General features: G+C 46.9%; 2 protein-coding genes across 4 annotated transcripts; one reads left to right on the top strand and one right to left on the bottom strand.

The window, feature by feature from the left end:
• Window positions 1-65: 65 nt before the first annotated feature.
• On the top strand, window positions 66-17,303 carry LOC309524735 (uncharacterized protein). Of its 2 annotated transcripts, none has more exons than XM_082209705.1 (2): window positions 66-173; window positions 14,612-17,303. In XM_082209705.1, the coding sequence occupies exons 1-2, from the start codon at window positions 148-150 to the stop codon at window positions 16,662-16,664; spliced, it is 2,079 nt and encodes a 692-aa protein (XP_082065831.1). In that variant the 5' UTR covers window positions 66-147; the 3' UTR covers window positions 16,665-17,303. The 2 variants fall into 2 exon arrangements, with proteins under 2 accessions (XP_082065831.1, XP_082065832.1); XM_082209706.1 differs by lacking the exon at window positions 66-173 and adding an exon at window positions 9,988-10,058 and having other exon boundaries at window positions 14,612-17,247.
• On the bottom strand, window positions 180-9,869 carry LOC309525112 (uncharacterized protein). Of its 2 annotated transcripts, none has more exons than XM_082210512.1 (3): window positions 8,403-8,441; window positions 3,024-3,513; window positions 180-2,606 (listed from the first exon to the last, which is right to left on the bottom strand). In XM_082210512.1, exons 2-3 carry the CDS (start codon window positions 3,499-3,501, stop codon window positions 2,107-2,109), a joined length of 978 nt encoding a protein of 325 aa, XP_082066638.1. In that variant the 5' UTR covers window positions 3,502-3,513; window positions 8,403-8,441; the 3' UTR covers window positions 180-2,106. The 2 variants fall into 2 exon arrangements, with proteins under 2 accessions (XP_082066638.1, XP_082066637.1); XM_082210511.1 differs by lacking the exon at window positions 8,403-8,441 and adding an exon at window positions 9,729-9,869 and having other exon boundaries at window positions 846-2,606.
• Window positions 17,304-17,557: the final 254 nt, after the last annotated feature.

The raw sequence follows: 17,557 nt of genomic DNA, 5'->3' as shown, positions 1-17,557 counted from the left end.
CGGACGTCAATGGCTCTGACAGTTCCACAGCTTGTTATCTGTATCTCAAATTTTATTATTTATTTTTTTTTTAAATGGGATTCTTTCTCTCTTTTCCCCCGTCCCTTTCATTGACCATTGGCTGCAGGATTTGCCCATCTTGCAAATATGTCTAAACTGCTCCCTTTTTTTTGGTAAAGTTTTTTATTATTATTTGGTTTAATAATGCATATAAAACAGGTTTTGTACACAGCACCTTGAATTTCTACTCAGGCAGATGGAAGTTTCTCTTGAGCATCCACACCAAACACAATCCGGGATTTGTTGATCTGAGTCTTTACGCACACCTTTTCTATCAGCTTAACAATTGCAGAGGTTCTCTGACCCACTGCCTATTTCCTGCTCCTTTGTATGAAGTATATAGCCTGCTGCAAGAAATTTGGATGGCAAGAATTTTGAACCATTAACAAAAAGTAAAATGTATTTTAGCAAAACCATAATCATTTGAGACATATCAAAATAAGGACAAAATGGCATTTCTAATCTAACCGCTCCTCTGACCCCTAGAAAATGTGTGAGTCAGGTTTCTTACTTAAAGATTACAGAATCATAGTTATGTGAGGCTACAATATAAACACTTATATTAGGGAGTAAGGTAAAGGTACCCCTGACCGACTCTGGGGTTGTGGCGCTCATCTCGCTTTATTGGCCGAGGGAGCCGGCGTATGGCTTCCAGGTCATGTGGCCAGCATGACTAAGCCGCTTCTGGCGACCCAGAGCAGCGCACGGAAACGGCGTTTACCTTCCCGCCAGAGCGGTACCTATTTATCTACTTGCACTTTGACGTGCTTTCAAACTGCTAGGTGGGCAGGAGCAGGGACCGAGCAACGGGAGCTCACTCCATTGCAGGGATTTGAACCACCGACCTTCCGATCGGCAAGCCCTAGGTTCAGTGGTTTATACCACAGCGCCAACCGCCTCCCTGTATTAGGGAGTAAGCCCCAATAAATACAGTGGGACATACTGCACTGTTGTCACCATATACAGAGCTAAAGAAGGCCTCTCAAAGTGTATTGCATCCAATATTCTCTCCATAGCAAGCAGGGAGGAATGGCATCACTTTTGTGGAGAAAGCTTATTTTGAGAGGAGGTTGGATCCACACTAAATCAGGTCTCATTGAAAACCAGTTCAAAAAAGATAGTCACCTATGACTAACTAAACTCCCACTGATTTCATAAAGGGCAGCAAACATAGCCTGGATTTAACACAACAGGTCAATTACTGTACATAGGTCTTCATAGGCAGGAGGGAAAGGCTGGGTCTTGTTTTTGGTGCTGGCTGACAAAAGCACTGCAAATAGCCACCCCAACCTCACTCCCTACATCCAAGTCAAATACAAAGGCTCTCAGTCATCACCCTCAGGGACGCGGGTGGCACTGTGGGTTAAACCTCAGCGCCTAGGACTTGCCGATTGCATGGTTGGCGGTTCGAATCCCCGCGGCGGGGTGCGCTCCCGTTGCTCGGTCCCAGCGCCTGCCAACCTAGCAGTTCGAAAGCACCCCCGGGTGCAAGTAGATAAATAGGGACCGCTTACTAGCGGGAAGGTAAACGGCGTTTCCGTGTGTGGCTCTGGTTCGCCAGAGTAGCTTCGTCACGCTGGCCACGTGACCTGGAAGTGTCTGCGGACAGCGCTGGCTCCCGGCCTCTAGAGTGAGATGAGCGCACAACCCTAGAGTCCGTCAAGACTGGCCCATACGGGCAGGGGTACCTTTACCTTTTTACATCACCCTCACAAAAGGGCAGTAAAATACTCATCCTGAGAACTGCTGTGAGCCGAAATATATAGGATCAATACACAAAAGACAATTGCTTTTCACACTCAATACAGTATCCAGAATTTTTTCAGGACATCCGCATTTGCATACTTTTAAAATACAGCATGACCTAGTAAAGTTATTGGACTTTGTTTACTCCAATACAAAATCCTGCCACCAAAACCCTTACAAATTGTGTAGGTAAGCAGCATTTAGGTACGGATCTAGTACAGAAATGGGGAAATGGAATGCGAAAACAGGTACAGAGCAGTACTGTTTAAAATCATTTTGATCGGAGAGTCCACGGAGAGGTTAATCATCGGTGGACACATTCTTTCCCGCCCTGGCTCTCAGGGAATTCACAGCTTTGTTGATTTCCAGAACGGAGACCTGGAGTTCCTTATCAGCCTGGAATGCCGCTCCATCCTTCCCTCCCACCACGGCTGCGATTTCCTCCAAGACATCCACCAGCAACTCAGGGACGCAGGCGTAGCTGGACATGACTTCAGCTGCGTGAATCTTGCCTGCCAATAGATCCAACAGGGAAAGGCAGTTTCTGATCCAGGACTGCTGCACTGTCACCTCCCTCTGGAGAGCAAGCAGCTCACCACACTGGGCTTCAATCTGGGGGATCCTTTGATTTGCGGAGTTGATTCCAGTTTGCACCTTCTGCTCCTTTTGGGAGAGGCGTGCGATCTTGTCACTGTAGCCAGCCACTTCTGCTGTGCAGAGGTCCACAGCCTGTTGTGCCTCAATTACTAGTTTCTCCGCTGAGTCCAAGGCCGCCTGGTAACCAATAGCCATGCCAGCCCCTAAAAGAAAAGACAAATCAGTGATAATTTCATCTGGGGTGTTATGTACTGAGTTGAATAGGATCCAAAATGCAGCAGTCTGATTGGTCCTAGAACAATGCAGCAGTATGATTGGTCCGCAGGAGCCACCCAATCCAACTCCAGGTGGATGTGAATCTGCAACCTGATTGGTCTACAGGAGAATCCCAGAATTAGCCAATCACGTGCGGCCCATTGTGTAAATAATGTATGTAAAGCAGATATTTTGGGGGAACTTTCATTCCTCACTACTATGAGCTGAATAAAGAGCATGAAATCCACACTCGACTCCGAGTATATTTCATGGGGGTATTGAGGGAATGGGTTGGGGTGAGATGTTCTGGTATCTTGAAGGTACCACTTCTGGTTCAAGACTTGCTGGCTCAGGGGATAACCTACCAATGAACGACCCAAGCCCTGGCAGGGCCATCATCCGGAGGCCGATTTCCCGGCCCACACGGTTCCTTGCCACTCCCTCACGAGCCAGTCTCAGCTGCTCCTCTGTATGTTCCAGATGCAACTCTGCAGTTTCCAGCATTTCCTGGGACTTATTCTTAGCTTCCTTGAGGGCAACGATCTGGGTTCTGAGGTCCGCCAAGTCCCCCTTCTTCTCCTGCAGGTCATCTTGCATGAGTTTCTTCATGGCTATCAGGGCCTCTGACTGGGAATCGAGTAGCTGCAGGCGAGACTCGAGACTCTGTTCGGCCTCGGAAAAACGATGCGATGCTTTGGCGACCTGGCTGTGGGTTTTAGCACACATCTCCTTATTTGACCACGGGAGGAGCAGAAGCCCAGTGAGGAGAACAAGCTCTTGCATTCCCGCCTCAAGGTGTTCCTTTATGGAGGAGTTATAGGTCGTATCGTGCACAAGAGCCATGCTGGATGGGAGCTAGAAGGGGAAACAGGAATGGAGAGCGTATTAAGGACACTCGTATAGCAAACTTCATGCAGAAAGCCAGATTCATTACTTAGTAAAAGGAGGCCAATTTGGGACACCTTTGTCAATTTATGAAAATGTCCTCGCTTTACTCCACACATAAGGCAGCACCTATTCTAGATAAATGGGACGAGGGTGGCGCTGTGGGTTAAACCACTGAGCCTAGGACTTGCCAATCAGAAGGTTGGCGGTTCGAATCCCCGTGACGGGGTGAGCTCCCGTTGTTTGGCCCCAGCTCCTGCCAACCTAGCAGTTCGAAAGCACGTTAAAGTGCAAGTAGATAAATAGGTACCGCTCAGGCGGGAAGGTAAACGGCATTTCCGTGCGCTGCTCTGGTTCACCAGAAGCGGCTTAGTCATGCTGGCCACATGACCCGGAAGCTGTATGCCAACTCCCTCGGCCAATAAAGCGAGATGAGCGCCGCAACCCCAGAGTCGGTCACGACTAGACCTAATAGTCAGGGATCCCTTTATCTTTACCTATTCTAGATTAGGGGTAGGCAAACTAAGGCCCGGGGGCCAGATCCAGCCCAATCACCTTCTAAATCCGGTCCGCAGACAGTCCGGGAATCAGCGTGTTTTTACATGAGTAGAATGTGTCCTTTTATTTAAAATGCATCTCTGGGTTATTTGTGGGGCATAGGAATTTGTTCTCCCCCCCAAAAAAAATATAGTCCGGCCCCCCCACAAGGTCTGAGGGACAGTGGACCAGCCCCCTGCTGAAAAAGTTTGCTGACCCCTTATTCTAGATCACAGCAGTTCTTCACATTAACTGTGAAAGAAAAATGCGCATCCCTAATCCCAAAATGACCACCACCCAGAGAGATGCCGCTCCCTAGCTCGTCTCCCAAAAGTTTTATTACAGTACTTGCTTTTTTATTCTCCCAGGAACAAACATAGGAAGCTGCTGCTTTCTGGTCAGAGTTAGGATTTCTCTGTTATAGGAGAATAATGTGATTTTTGCTGTTGTTGGATATTTAGTCATTGCTTGAGTATAGTTATAAGTTATAAAGAAAGGCAGTACAGTCGTACTTTGGATCCTGAATGCCTTGCGAGTTGAACGTTTTGGCTCCCGAACGCCACAGAGTGTTCCGGTTTGCGAATGTTCTTTGGAACCCGAACGTCCGACGAGGCTTCTGATTGGCTGCAGGAGCTTCCTGCAGCCAATCAGAAGCCACGCCTTGGTTTCCAAACGTTTTGGAAGTCAAACAGATTTCCGGAACGGATTCTGTTCGACGTCCGAGGTACGATTGTATACAAATTGGATTGACATTAAAATAAACATGCATAAGATCGAGTTATTGGTGCATTATGTTGTACGTCCTTGAGCGTGGATGCAGTGTGGATGCAGCAACAGGACATTGCTCATTCACTAGTTTTCTTCTTGGCTTGGGTCAGTGAAACCCATTGGCCCAAACGCAATAACTTGGAACGTGCTTGGAGGAACTCATCGTAAGCCTCAGTTCATCCTGAATTGCAACATGGGCCTGTAAAAAATGACCCTAAGATAATATCAACTCTCATCGCCAAGGAATCCTCTTCCTCTCTCATGAACCGCCTTAATTCTCACCCTTGGCAGGGGGAATTCCCTCCTCAGTGTGCTGGAAGGAGGGCTTGGTTTCTGTTCGCAAGAAAATTTCTCCTGAGATCAGCAAAGATGTGCCAACCGCCCTGAGGCAGTGGCCTCCACATTCCTTTTAGTCAAGTAATAGAGACAAATGGCCATCCTACCGATAAGGAATAAACTAAAAAAGGCCCTGAGGGGCAATAAAATGTAGAGGTGTAGAACCAGGCAGGTGGGTCAACTTGGTGGGTTAAAATAAAAGTTGCATCATATGCCTGGACTGTGGGGGGGTCATTGGGAGGGAGATGTCAAATGCAAGTGTGGTTCATTGCGTTTCGAGGTCCCCAGGTCCACCCCAATAACTCACACATCACACAGAAGTTTTTGTTTAAGATTTTTGGCATAATTTTGGCCACAACTTTATTAAAATACAAATTTGTGAGTGGTTGCGTAGGCATTGGTTGCGACTATCTGTCCCCACCATGGGGGACAGACTGACATTCCGCATGATGCAAAAGTCAGAATGGGGGGATACACTTGGGGGTTACGCGGAGCAGGGAACCTGCCCTCACCCCAAATGCAACCAGGAGCTCATTGCTATGGCCCGAGCCCCCTTGACAGAGTGGACAAGCAATAGTTAGCCCCCAATGCCTTTAACGGAATCCCTTGCAGCAGCAGCATTAGAGGGGCAGGCACAGCCAATCCATGCCCCTCAACCAACCAAACCATAAACCAATGCCTAACCGCGAACCTTACAAGTTGTGACGATTTGCTACGCAGTAGGCAAAAACCAAATGGCCCCAGCCAATCAGCCAGATGGACAAAATTCCTACCAGGCCCCTGCCCCAAAGCAGACGACCCCATGACAGGCATAGCAAGGTCAAAGCGAACAACCCTATTCTAGGGAGGGAGGGACGGGCAATCCGCTGCACGGGCGAAAAGAGGAAGCTCTAGATTCGTGCAAGGAGTTTTACTATTTCTGTCTGTCAATCAAAAAATGGCAACATTAACTTCTTCCCAACAACAAGGGAAGCCCCAATCGTATCAGTGGCCAACGATCAATTAGCCCGTCCCCCAACTTTGGAGTGTCCTGGCAGCCCCCACCGCAACACGTGCTCTCCATGAAGGAGAACACGCTTTCCCAAAATTGGGCTATGATTCCCATCAGCAATAATAATAATAATAATAATAATAATAATAATAATAATAATAATGCCACCTATCTGACTGGGTTGCCCCAGCCACTCTGGGCGGCTTCCAACAAATGAAAACATTAAGCACAGTAAGACATCAAACATTAAAAACTTGCCTGAATAGGGCTGCCTTCAGGTGTCTTCTAAAATCAGATATGCCCTTTTAAAATGTGGGTTTTTTGGGGGGGCATTATTGGGCTGTTGTTTTTATTTTGATTATATATTTTGTGGTTTTATATTTTGATTTTGTTCTGTGATATACATAAATATATAAATTCTATAAATAATAATAATAATAATAGTTGTTGTTTATTTCCTTGACATCTGACGGGAGGGGACTGCAAGACGTTTTGTAAGGTGGATTATGTGAAATACTGCAAGAAAGACTACGAAGAGAATTATTATTAAGAAATGCAGAATAAGTGATAAAGAATGGAATATCATCAGAGGTGTTGACGGAAGTCTAAAATATTGTATAAGATGAGAAGATATGTTGTATGCCTGCTGGAACTGATATGTTAAAATTATATATACCGGTGTATGTATATATATATATGTGTGTGTGTGTATATATATATATATATATATGTATACACACACACACACACACACACACACACACACACACAGTGGTACCTCGGGTTACATACGCTTCAGGTTGCAGACTCTGCTAACCCAGAAATAGTACCTCGAGTTAAGAACTTTGCTTCAGGATGAGAACAGAAATCGTGCTCCGGCGGCGCGGCAGTAGCGGGAGGCCCCATTAGCTAAAGTGGTGCTTCAGGTTAAGAACAGTTTCAGGTTAAGAACGGACCTCCGGAACGAATTAAGCACTTAACCTGAGGTACCACTGTATATGACATCTGACGGGAGGGCGTTCCACATGGCAGGTGCCGCTACCGAGAAGGCCCTTTACCCTCAAACATAAACAATGGCCAGGAATTATGGGGATAATGTAGTCCAACAGCTACAGAGGAACCCTGACTAGAATTGAGACGAGACCATTTATATGGCACAAAGGCTTGTGTTTGCTCAGATTAAGGCAGAGGGTCCTCTCTTACCACCCCACGCAGGAATGCAAGCCCATTGTCCAAGGATATCAGGTCAGAAGTTAAGACAAGACCCACCTGAGGACCATAGCTGTCTTTATGAAATGTGGTCCGGAAGGGGAACTGGAGTGGCAAGTTAATCATCTGTTTGTAACCGGCCAAAGTAGCTCTTTGGTGTTCTGAACCCCAGCACTGGCATGCTTCACACACTCACATTTTACTGGGCCTCCGCATGATGCCATCAATCAGACGTCAGCAACCTAAGGCCCATAGGCCATAAGCAGCATGTGGGGGTTGTTTAACTGGCCCATGGACCCCTGCCGCCCGCTGAGGGACCCCCGCCACCTGCTTAAGTTGGCTCCCGTGCGCCGCGCTAAACCGGTGCAGAGCAGAGCGGAGACCGCCTTTCACGACACTGGCCAGCTTCCCATTGGTTGCAGGAAACTCCAGCAGCCAATGGGAAGCTGCACACCTCTCCACGCCGGAAGGAGCGCCGGAAATAGCGTATGCGCATGCGTGTGCACGCACTCCGGCCCGCCACGGCATCTGCGAGACCGTGAACCGGCCCAAGCCACAAAAACTTTGCCGACCCCTGTGATCAAATCATGGACTTACTGTGGTTCCCAATCCTTCTCAGTTTGCAGTAAACCTGGCCTTTTTTGTGTTGAAAGAACAGACAACACTGCACTACCTTTCTATGGTGTGGTTTTGACGAGTAAAGTGATATATCAGGCAGCGGAACCTATCCTCTTCCACACGTTTTACTATACAGTGGTACCTCGGGTTGCATACGCTTCAGGTTACAAACACTTCAGGTTACAGACTCCGCTAACTCAGAAATAGTACCTCAGGTTAAGAACTTAGCTTCAGGATGAGAATAGAAACCGCGCAGCGACAGCGGGAGGCCCCATTAGCTAAAGTGGTGCTTCAGGTTAAGAACAGTTTCAGGTTACGAATGGACCTCCAGAACGAATTAAGTTCTTAACCCGAGGTACCACTGTAACATTATTGGCAAGTCTTGTAAGGCTGAACATACCCATTATTTTTTTGTTAGATCTGTTCTGCCTGTAAAAAAAAATTCTGCATTATTTGGAAACTTGCATATACCAGCTCAGACTATTTGTTCATTCACTTCAGTATTGTCTACTCTGACTGGTAGCTAGCAGCTGCCCCGATCAATTCCACTCCCTTTTATCTTCAAGCAAAGATGCCAAGGATTGAATCTTGGAATTTCTGCATTCAAACTCAATTCCTCCTTTCAAAATCAGTGACCTGTGGTCCCTGCCCCATTATATTTGCTACCGACAAATAGAAGTCATCTGTCATAAAACATACAGTGGTACCTTGGGTTACATACGCTTCAGGTTACAGACTCCGCTAACCCAGAAATATTACCTCGGGTTAAGAACTTTGCTTCAGAATGAGAACAGAAATCGTGCTCTGGCGGCGCGGCAGCAGCAGGAGGCCCCATTAGCTAAAGTGGTGCTTCAGGATAAGAACAGTTTCAGGTTAAGAACGGACCTCCAGAACGAATTATGTACCTAACCCGAGGTACCACTGTACAGTCATACCTCATGTTACATTTGCTTCATGTTACGTTTTTTCAGGTTGCGTCCCGCGGCGACCCGGAAGTACCGGAAAGGGTTACTTCCGGGTTTCACCGCTCGCGCATGTGCAGGCGCACAAAATGATGTCACGCGCATGCGCAGAAGCGGCGAATCACAACCCATGTGTGCGCAGATGCGCCGCTGCGGGTTGCGTACCTTTCATGTTGCGAATGGGCCTCCGGAAGGGATCCCATTCGCAACCAGAGGTACCACTGTACAGTGGTACCTCGGGTTACAAACCTAATTTGTTCTGGAGGTCCGTTCTTAACCTGAAACTGTTCTTAACCTAAGGTACCACTTTAGCTAATGGGGCCTCCCGCTGCCGCTGCACAATTTCTGTTCTCATCCTGACATAAAGTTCTTAACCTGAAGCACTATTTCTGGGTTCGCGGAGTCTGTAACCTGAAGCGTATGTAACCCGAGGTACCACTGTATATGCTTTTCATTTGCTGCCAGAAACTCAATGTTACTGCCCACCCTGGCGGAGGAACCTGGGGGGGGGAGAGCGCATCGCCCCTGGCACCACCAGGGAGGGGGGTACTATCGTGGCCGCCCCCCGACATGCGCTGCGCAGCCCCCCACCGCGCCGGGCACCATGCCCACAGGACGCATGCCATGCCCCCGCAGGCAGTGTGCCACACCCCCGGGACGCGCGCCAGCCATGCCCCCGCCTGTTCTCCCCCCCCCCCCGTGCCAGAGCATGCAGCTTCGCCACTGACAGCCCATCCAACTTTTCCTTTGCTGTAGAGACTTACCTTGTTGGAAGCTGCCACTTGCGTAACCTTCGTTTGCTCTGGATCTCGCCCGTGCTTCCAAATCTACTTTGCTTTCCAGGACCACCTGCAAATAACAGGGATGGTAAGCCAATTGGAATGTAGAATGCAGACGCGGCAGCTCTCCCCATTCCTCAGCACCCAGCCCAAGGGTTTAAACATCAACTTGGGAGGAACTAGGATTTATGTCCATGTGAAGCCAGGTCTTTCGAAATACTTGGGGTATGTGGCTTAACATACCCACAGCCTATTTATGGGGCCCTAAGTTGAGACCTGAGCACACCGCACCATTGTCTTTTGGCTCGACGAAAGGTGAGTGAGCTTTGATGCAATAGGGGATCCCTGGAGATTTTAGCACTGGGGGCTCATTTTACTGTAAAAATTAGTGAGAAAGGAACAGGGTGGCGAGGAGGACGATTGAGGCGCTACAAATTTGTGGGCCTTGGGATTTTAATGGAGCAGCGTGGGGGCTGGATGGAGAACATTACTAAAAAGCAGAAAACTTCAATAGAGATTGGGAGAAATGTAGATTATGTCTAAAAGAACACTGTAAAAACTTGGACTTTTTGGCAGGCTTTTAATAACTAATGCAATGTAACAGAGACTTTGGATATAACGGAGGACTGTAATTTGGATGAACTTATAATACAGTGGTACCTCGGGTTAAGAACTGAATTCGTTCAGGAGGTCCGTTCTTAACCTGAAACTGTTCTTAACCTGAAACACCACATTAGCTAATGGGGCCTCCCGCTGCCGCCGCGCTGCCGTTGCGCAATTTCTGTTCTCATCCTGAAGCAAAGTAACCCGAAGCATCTGTAACCCGAGGTACCACTGTATGAATTTGACAAAGGTATTTTAAGAACCCACTGAGGGGAGGAGGGAAGTCCTGAGATTCAGAAGAATCTTGTTTTAATTTTGATATTTGCAACCATTTTATTTATGTGAACGAATTTGTAAAACCAATAAAATTATTATTATTTATTTATTTATTTATTTATTTATTTATTTATTTATTTATTTATTTATTTATTTATTTAAAAAGAGAACAGCACTAATAAGTAAGCTTACGAAATGGAGGGTAAGAAAAGGGATAGTGTATGGGGAAGATAATGGAAAAAAATTAGCCATCATTAGACACCCTTCAGTAGCGGAATAAGGGGTCAACACAGTAGTGACTGATGCCTATCTGCAGAAGACAAAAAGAGGAAAACAACAGTAGGTGGGGCCACAGTATCGACAGGCGGTTTTGCTCACATCCTTCTCTCTGCTGAGTTCCACAAGGGCAGCACTGAGAGCATTGGCCTTAACAGAACAACAGATTCCTAGTTTTATTGGGGGAAAGGAAGTAGATTCTAGTGAATCAGGGTAAGGGGCTGAATGCTGGGAATCAGGGGCTGCATCCACACCAGACCTTTAAGGCACGTTCAGGGCACATTTGCCCCTCCCAAGAATCCCGCAAACTGTAGTTTGTTAATGGCGCTGGGAGTTGTAGTTCTGTGAGGGGTAAGCTACAATTCTCAGAATGTGGGGGGAAATGTGCTTTGAATGTCTGGTGTATATGCAGAGTGGGAATTCTGTAAACAGCAGAGCTGGGGAGGCGACAAGGAGCTTACCCCCACCCGCACCCGGTGGGGTGTATCGTATTTTTTTTGAAGTAGACAGTTTGAAAGTTCACACATTTGTGCAACATGTTTTGTAACGGAAAAATGGAAAAGGACAAACAGCCCACCAACCGCTCTGCTTGTCCTTTGCTTGTCCTTTGTCCCTGCAAAGCACAAGTCTGGGAAGTTTCCCACTTGACATGCTCTTTAGATTTTAATCAGAACAAACCTCAATCTGCGGAAAAGCCCATTGCCGTTTGCTCCAATTCGGTGTAAAAAAGCAGTTTTCCCCAGGTAAAAGCAGCGGGACGAGAAGAAAAGTGTGTAAATCCTGAGAGAGATATGCACAAGAATGCACTCAGAGCAAATGGTTATCAGCTGGTGTATGCATCGTATGAAGGGACTGATATTGACCTATATTAAAGTGCCAATGCAATTTTATTTTTTATTTTTGTAGTTTTAAACTGTGTTATGTGAACTTGCGAATTTCGTAGTTCTTTCTTCTTCTTCAATATTATGAATCCAAACTAATTGTTTGATTGTGGACACATCACTCTTAACTAATAGGCTACATGTTTGGAACTATTCCTATCTGCAAGATAATGTTTTATAGCCTCAAAAGAGAGGAAGGCTCTCCGAGCCTTTTACGAGGGAATGTTAAGCAAGGGCTAATAAACCCATCCACTTTTATGGCTATCTCCTTTTTCCATCCGTTCCCCCTGCCCTTCCCCAACTCAGACCCGGTTTGTTGTTACCAGGGGTGATTGATTAACGGCTTGTGTGTTTTTGTAAACCCAAAGGCAATCCAAGGCTGTCAGTCCTTGAAGAAGGATAACAAAAAGTGAGGGTGGCAAATTATGTTGCAACAGAGTTGTTTGAGCCCATAAACCAGTCAGTCAAATGGCAAATTGACTCAGTAAGCTAAAAGCGGGCGCATTTCAGATTCCTTGCACAAAGCTGTCAAATCCATTCGTTTCCATGAATTGCTACATCTTCTTCCCATTTCAGAGAACACGGAAACCCTGACTTTCAGTATCATTTCTTCCATCTAGCTAACCCATTAGACCGCCCCAAGACTTTCCTGCCTGCTCTCTTTCCTATAACTCTCTCTTCTAGAATCCTCCTGATTCTAAGTTACGTATTTGGCTGTAGCTTCAACATCTGCTACCTTCCAAGAGAATCCAGAGACTGGGGCCAGTGGCCTCTTGCACCCCCAACTGTAACTCACAGATGGCCACTAAGTTTTAAGAAAATCCTGACATTCTGGCCCCCTATGCTGCCTTTAGATAGCTAGCCCCATCCATAGCAAGGGAGGCCAGGCATCAGGTTTGCAAGACCTTGCTTGTTTTTTTTTACTGGAACTCAAAGAGCCACAAAACAGACCAAGATGCAAAACAACGTATGCTTAGAACTAAAGAACATGTTCCCCTGTGATTAGGGATGTGGGAGATTGCATTGGCTTTTGAAGGCAAACCTACCAAATTGGCACTTTCCAAAACACGCCACCGTTCAAAATACAGTGATACCTCAGGTTAAGTACTTAATTCGTTCTGGAGGTCCGTTCTTAACCTGAAACTGTTCTTAACCTGAAGCACCACTTTAGCTAATGGGGCTTCCTGCTGCTGCTGTGCCACCGGAGTCCAATTTCTGTTCTTATCCTGAAGCAAAGTTCTTAACCTGAAGCACTATTTCTGGGTTAGCGGAGTCTGTAACCTGAAGCGTATGTAATCTGAGGTACCACTGTATGCACTTCTCTGAATTTTGCAGTGCCCTTCTCCACCCAAGCAGGAATTGTGTACAGGAATTTATGTTTTAAGATCAAGTGGACATGAAAATGCATATATTTGTGAAGATTACATTCGTGATCGCATTATAGCGTACAGTGGTACCTCGGGTTACAGACACTTTAGGTTACAGACTCCGCTAACCCAGAAATAGTACCTCAGGTTAAGAACTTTACCTCAGGATGAGAATAGAAATTGTGCGCTGGTGGCGTAGCAGCAGTGGGAGGCCCCATTAGCTAAAGTGGTGTCTCAGGTTAAGAACAGTTTCAGGTTAAGAACGGACCTCCAGAACGAATTAAGCTCTTAACCCAACGTACCACTGTATTAGGAGAAATTGCCACTAAAATGCTGTGGATTTTCAGGAGACTTTTCTAAAGTTGCAAATTTGCTGCAGAAATTGGAGGACCAAATCTAAGGTTGGACAAATGAGAGAATTGCAATTTGCAAATCTATCCATCCCTAGCTGTGAGCTGCTGCTGCTGAGTACATTGACTTGTTTTGAGTGCCAGAACTGAGCTATGCTCACAGACTTTCCACATAAAAATCCACACCTATTTTTTCTTCATTTCAGCAGTCTAACTGTGGTGGCAAGGAGAAGAATCATTTTGATGCTGCTCTTGTTAAACAGGAGTTGCTTACCCACTGGAAATCACCCAGAGATCTACTAGTAGATACCAATCTACTTTCTCCCCACCTTTGTTCTAAAGAACCCAACTCTCACTATGCTCTGATCTGACTTGGGAGTCTCCAAGGCTCAAGTATGTGTAGCCTATGACAAACTGGTACCTTCAAGATGTTGTTGGATTCCAGCTCCTGTCAGCCCTGCCAGCATGGCCAGTGATGAGGCATGATGGGAGTTGTAGTCCAAAATATGTGAAGGACACCAAGTTGGGGGTGGATGGTTTATATATAATCAGTATTGCCCATGGATGCAGATGGCATCAGATGACCTACCACAAATCAGATCTGTAGAATTACAGCTGTTGGGAGTCTAGGCAGAAGAAGCCATCTGCTGGCCGTCTCTCAAGGGGAAGGGAAATGGCTTACCAATCTTAGAATCATGGCCCCTTGTGTTTGTTCACGAAACCAATTCATGGTACCAGTTTTCTGGCTCATACAACCCCTAAGCATTATTTCTGGTAAATGGATAGAGTTACAATCTTGCAGCTTCAGGTACATGTTGACAAGAATATGCTCAGAGAATTACAACTTCTGGTTCCCTATAGTATCAAGATTTTGCTTGTCTCAACAACCTACACTTGGTGAGGAATTTGTTGGTTTTATGAGACCTATCACTAGTCAGGTGACTGCCCCTTATGACTCAGGCTCCAGTTTTTAGGTGGATCTGTTTGGTTAAAAGAGTAATGTTTGTGAGTGAGTGAGTGAGTGAGTGAGTGAGTGAGTGAGTGAAAAAATTAAATGTGGTGGGCTTGTTCTCAAGGTCCTCTTTCCCGAATAACATGTCACTTTTGTCCCCCAGGCTTTGCACAATGGCATCGCCAGAAGGAAAACCGCATGGTTTGGTCAAGGCTGTGGAGACCCTCAGCAAAGGACATGACGTACACAAAGAAACCGAGCTTCTCATGAAACCATACGCCAACTGGGAAGAGTTTCTCATGCCAGCGCCCATCTCCATTGCTATCTTGGGGGAGCTGATCTTCATCTCCACAGGGCAGGGCGACTTCTCCATCAACCTGCTTCCCCCAGAGGGAGGCTTCCAGCACCTCAAGTACCCAGAATCCTTCAAGGCATCTTTGTGCCAAGTCAGCAACCGAGGCTGGACCGCCTTCAACGAGGCTCACGTCAACATGGACCAAATCAGGCTGCTGGCAAACAGCATTCCGGAACAGATGAAAACAATTGTGCGGACTCTCATCCAGGAGGCCGAGGTGGTCACTGCCTTGCTTCCTAACCAGTTGAGGAACCTCCAGGCGGCGACAGAGCAGTGTGGTGGGCTGGCCAAGGCGGTGAGGGCCAAGTTCACCGATGTGATCAACCTCATCCAGGAACTCCTCGAGGCTTGTCTCAACGCCAAGCAGGGCTACGAAAAGGAGCTGGAGGAAGTGCAGACAGCTCTGGAACAAGCCAAGATCAGAGAAAAGTCAGCCAAGGAGGCCAAGGAGATGGCTGAAAGGTACCACCACCAGATGAGGGAGCATGTGGAAGAGTCCTTCCAACAGTACAAGAAAGCCATGGAATCCATCCCCACAGGCTGGGATGCAGTGGGAATGGAGCTGGTCACCACCCTCACTCAGACCCTTAGTGCTTTTTCGGTTGAGTTTACACGGATGGCAGCAGGGAGGCAGGGGAGTCTGGGAGAAGTAGCTGGCATGGGCAGTGGGGAGGGACTGGCCAGGATGTTTCCATTTATATCAGCTAGTGTCATCTGCTCCAAGTCCGCTGAGCTGTTAACGTTTGCTACCAGCTTGAAGAACGTCTTGGATGAACATGGAGGCCTTAAGGCATCTATGATTGTTGATGAGAAGAGTGGGGAGGTCAAAACGGAGTGGGTGAAGAAGAACCTACAGAGGCTGAGAGACTCCATTGAGAAAGAGGAAGGGTGCGACCCCAAAGTCAAAGCCCAGGAGATTTGCCAAGGTGGGTTGGATATTTGCCAACAGTTGGAGAAGGTGGCCTCAGCGGTGGGTGGCATTGGTTCTGTGGGGAAGAGCTTGCTGGATGGGATACACCAACTCCACAAGAAGGCCTTGGAGTTCGACTCCTATAGCAAGGCCTACACTCGGTCTCCGGCCTTTTCCCCCAAACCACCCAACGTGTCCAAGATGGGGGGAGCAGCAAGCTCAGGGGTGGAAAATGCCCGCCTGAAAGTACAGCAGAGCCGAGAGACTCTGAAGGCCACAAGGGAGGAGTATCAGAGGAGCTTTGAAAACTTCAAGAAGCAGAACGAGGAATTGGCGGAGATTCTCTGCACCATGAGAGGCTATCAAGTTAAGGAGGTGGACTTTGACACGGCCAGAAAAATGCTCATCAAGGGCCTGGAAGCCCTGGGGCGGGTGAAGGAGCAATGGGAGAAGATGGTGAGGTTTTTCCAAATGATCTCCAACTTAATTGATTCCTGCTTGGTCTGGAGCGTGAAAGAATTTTCTGACACTGTGGATGGAGCCCAGAAGATCTCCAGCTACTCATCCAAAGCCTTCACAGCTGACCTGGTTTACGGGCATGTTTTTAATGCCTCCAGCATGGCCCAGCTGGTAGGCATGATTTCCGAGACTTACACCCTGGTGTCCGAGAAGTACCTCATGGAGCGTGTGAGCAGCTTAGGCCGCCTCCTGGCCATGGAAGCTGACCAACCAAGCCTGGCTGCTGAGCGAGCCGCGTTAGCTGAAGGCTGCGACGCGGCACGGAAAGCGGTGAAGGAGCTGGTGCTGGAGAAGAAGGCAGAGTTCGAGAGAGGGCTGGAGGCCAGAGCGCAAGCCATTGAAAGGGAGATCAGAGCCGTGCTGCCTGCAAATGGGGATACTGAGCCACACCTGAGAGAGCTCAGCCTAGAGGAGGAAAGCAAGTTTCTGTAAGTCCCAAAGCAAGGTCTCCAAACCGTGGGTGGGTGTTGTCTGAGAAGGCTTTAGGAGGCAGGCATGGAACCAAGAGAATGCTGGTGATTAACTCACAGGTCAAGGTCCCACTTCACCACTGCTGCAAACACGAAACAGAAGTACCTTCGTTCTGTATGTTCATTAAAGCAACAATAAACATGAAAAGAGACTTGTGTGTGGCAGCAAGAATATTATTGGCACAAAATTGGAAACAAGAAGAATTGCCAACAAAAGAAGAATGGAGGATGAAACTGATGGACTATGCAGAATTAGATAAATTAACAGGAAGAATTCGAAAGCTGCGGGACCAGAGATTCACAGAAGACTGGCATAAATTTACGGACTATTTGGAGAGTAATTGTGATGATCATATTACGCTTGTAGGTTTGCGCGAAGTTTTGTAAGATGGACTATTTGAAATATTGCAAAAAAAAAAAAGGTAACGAGGGGGTCTGTTAGTTAAGATAATTAAAGGCAATAGGAATTTAAGAAATGCAGAATAACGGAAGACCATTAGAGGGGCTGATGGAAGACCAAAGATTGTATGATGTGAAGTTCTGTTGTATGAATGATAACTAATATGTAAAAATTAATAAAAATTATATTAAAAAAGAAAAAAGAAAAGAGACTTGTGTGTGTATGTGGCAACCTGCTGCCATCTGGTGGAATAAGTGCTTGGTGTTTATTTGATATTTGTTGAGGGACAACCATTTCCCCAGAACTTTTCTATTTTATTTTCTAATAATAATGATGATAATATTGGGGCGGGGACATGTACTGATGCTGTGAGTGCCACTCACGGGAAGCGTGGGGCTGTCTCCCCACTCCTCCATCAGTCCCTGCCTCTAGCTCAGGCATAGGCAAACTCCGGC

The sequence above is a fragment of the Podarcis vaucheri genome (assembly GCF_965113315.1).
Source record: "Podarcis vaucheri genome assembly, chromosome: 2".
Taxonomy (NCBI): Eukaryota; Metazoa; Chordata; class Lepidosauria; order Squamata; family Lacertidae; genus Podarcis; species Podarcis vaucheri.
This window is presented reverse-complemented; position numbering and strand designations above follow the sequence as displayed.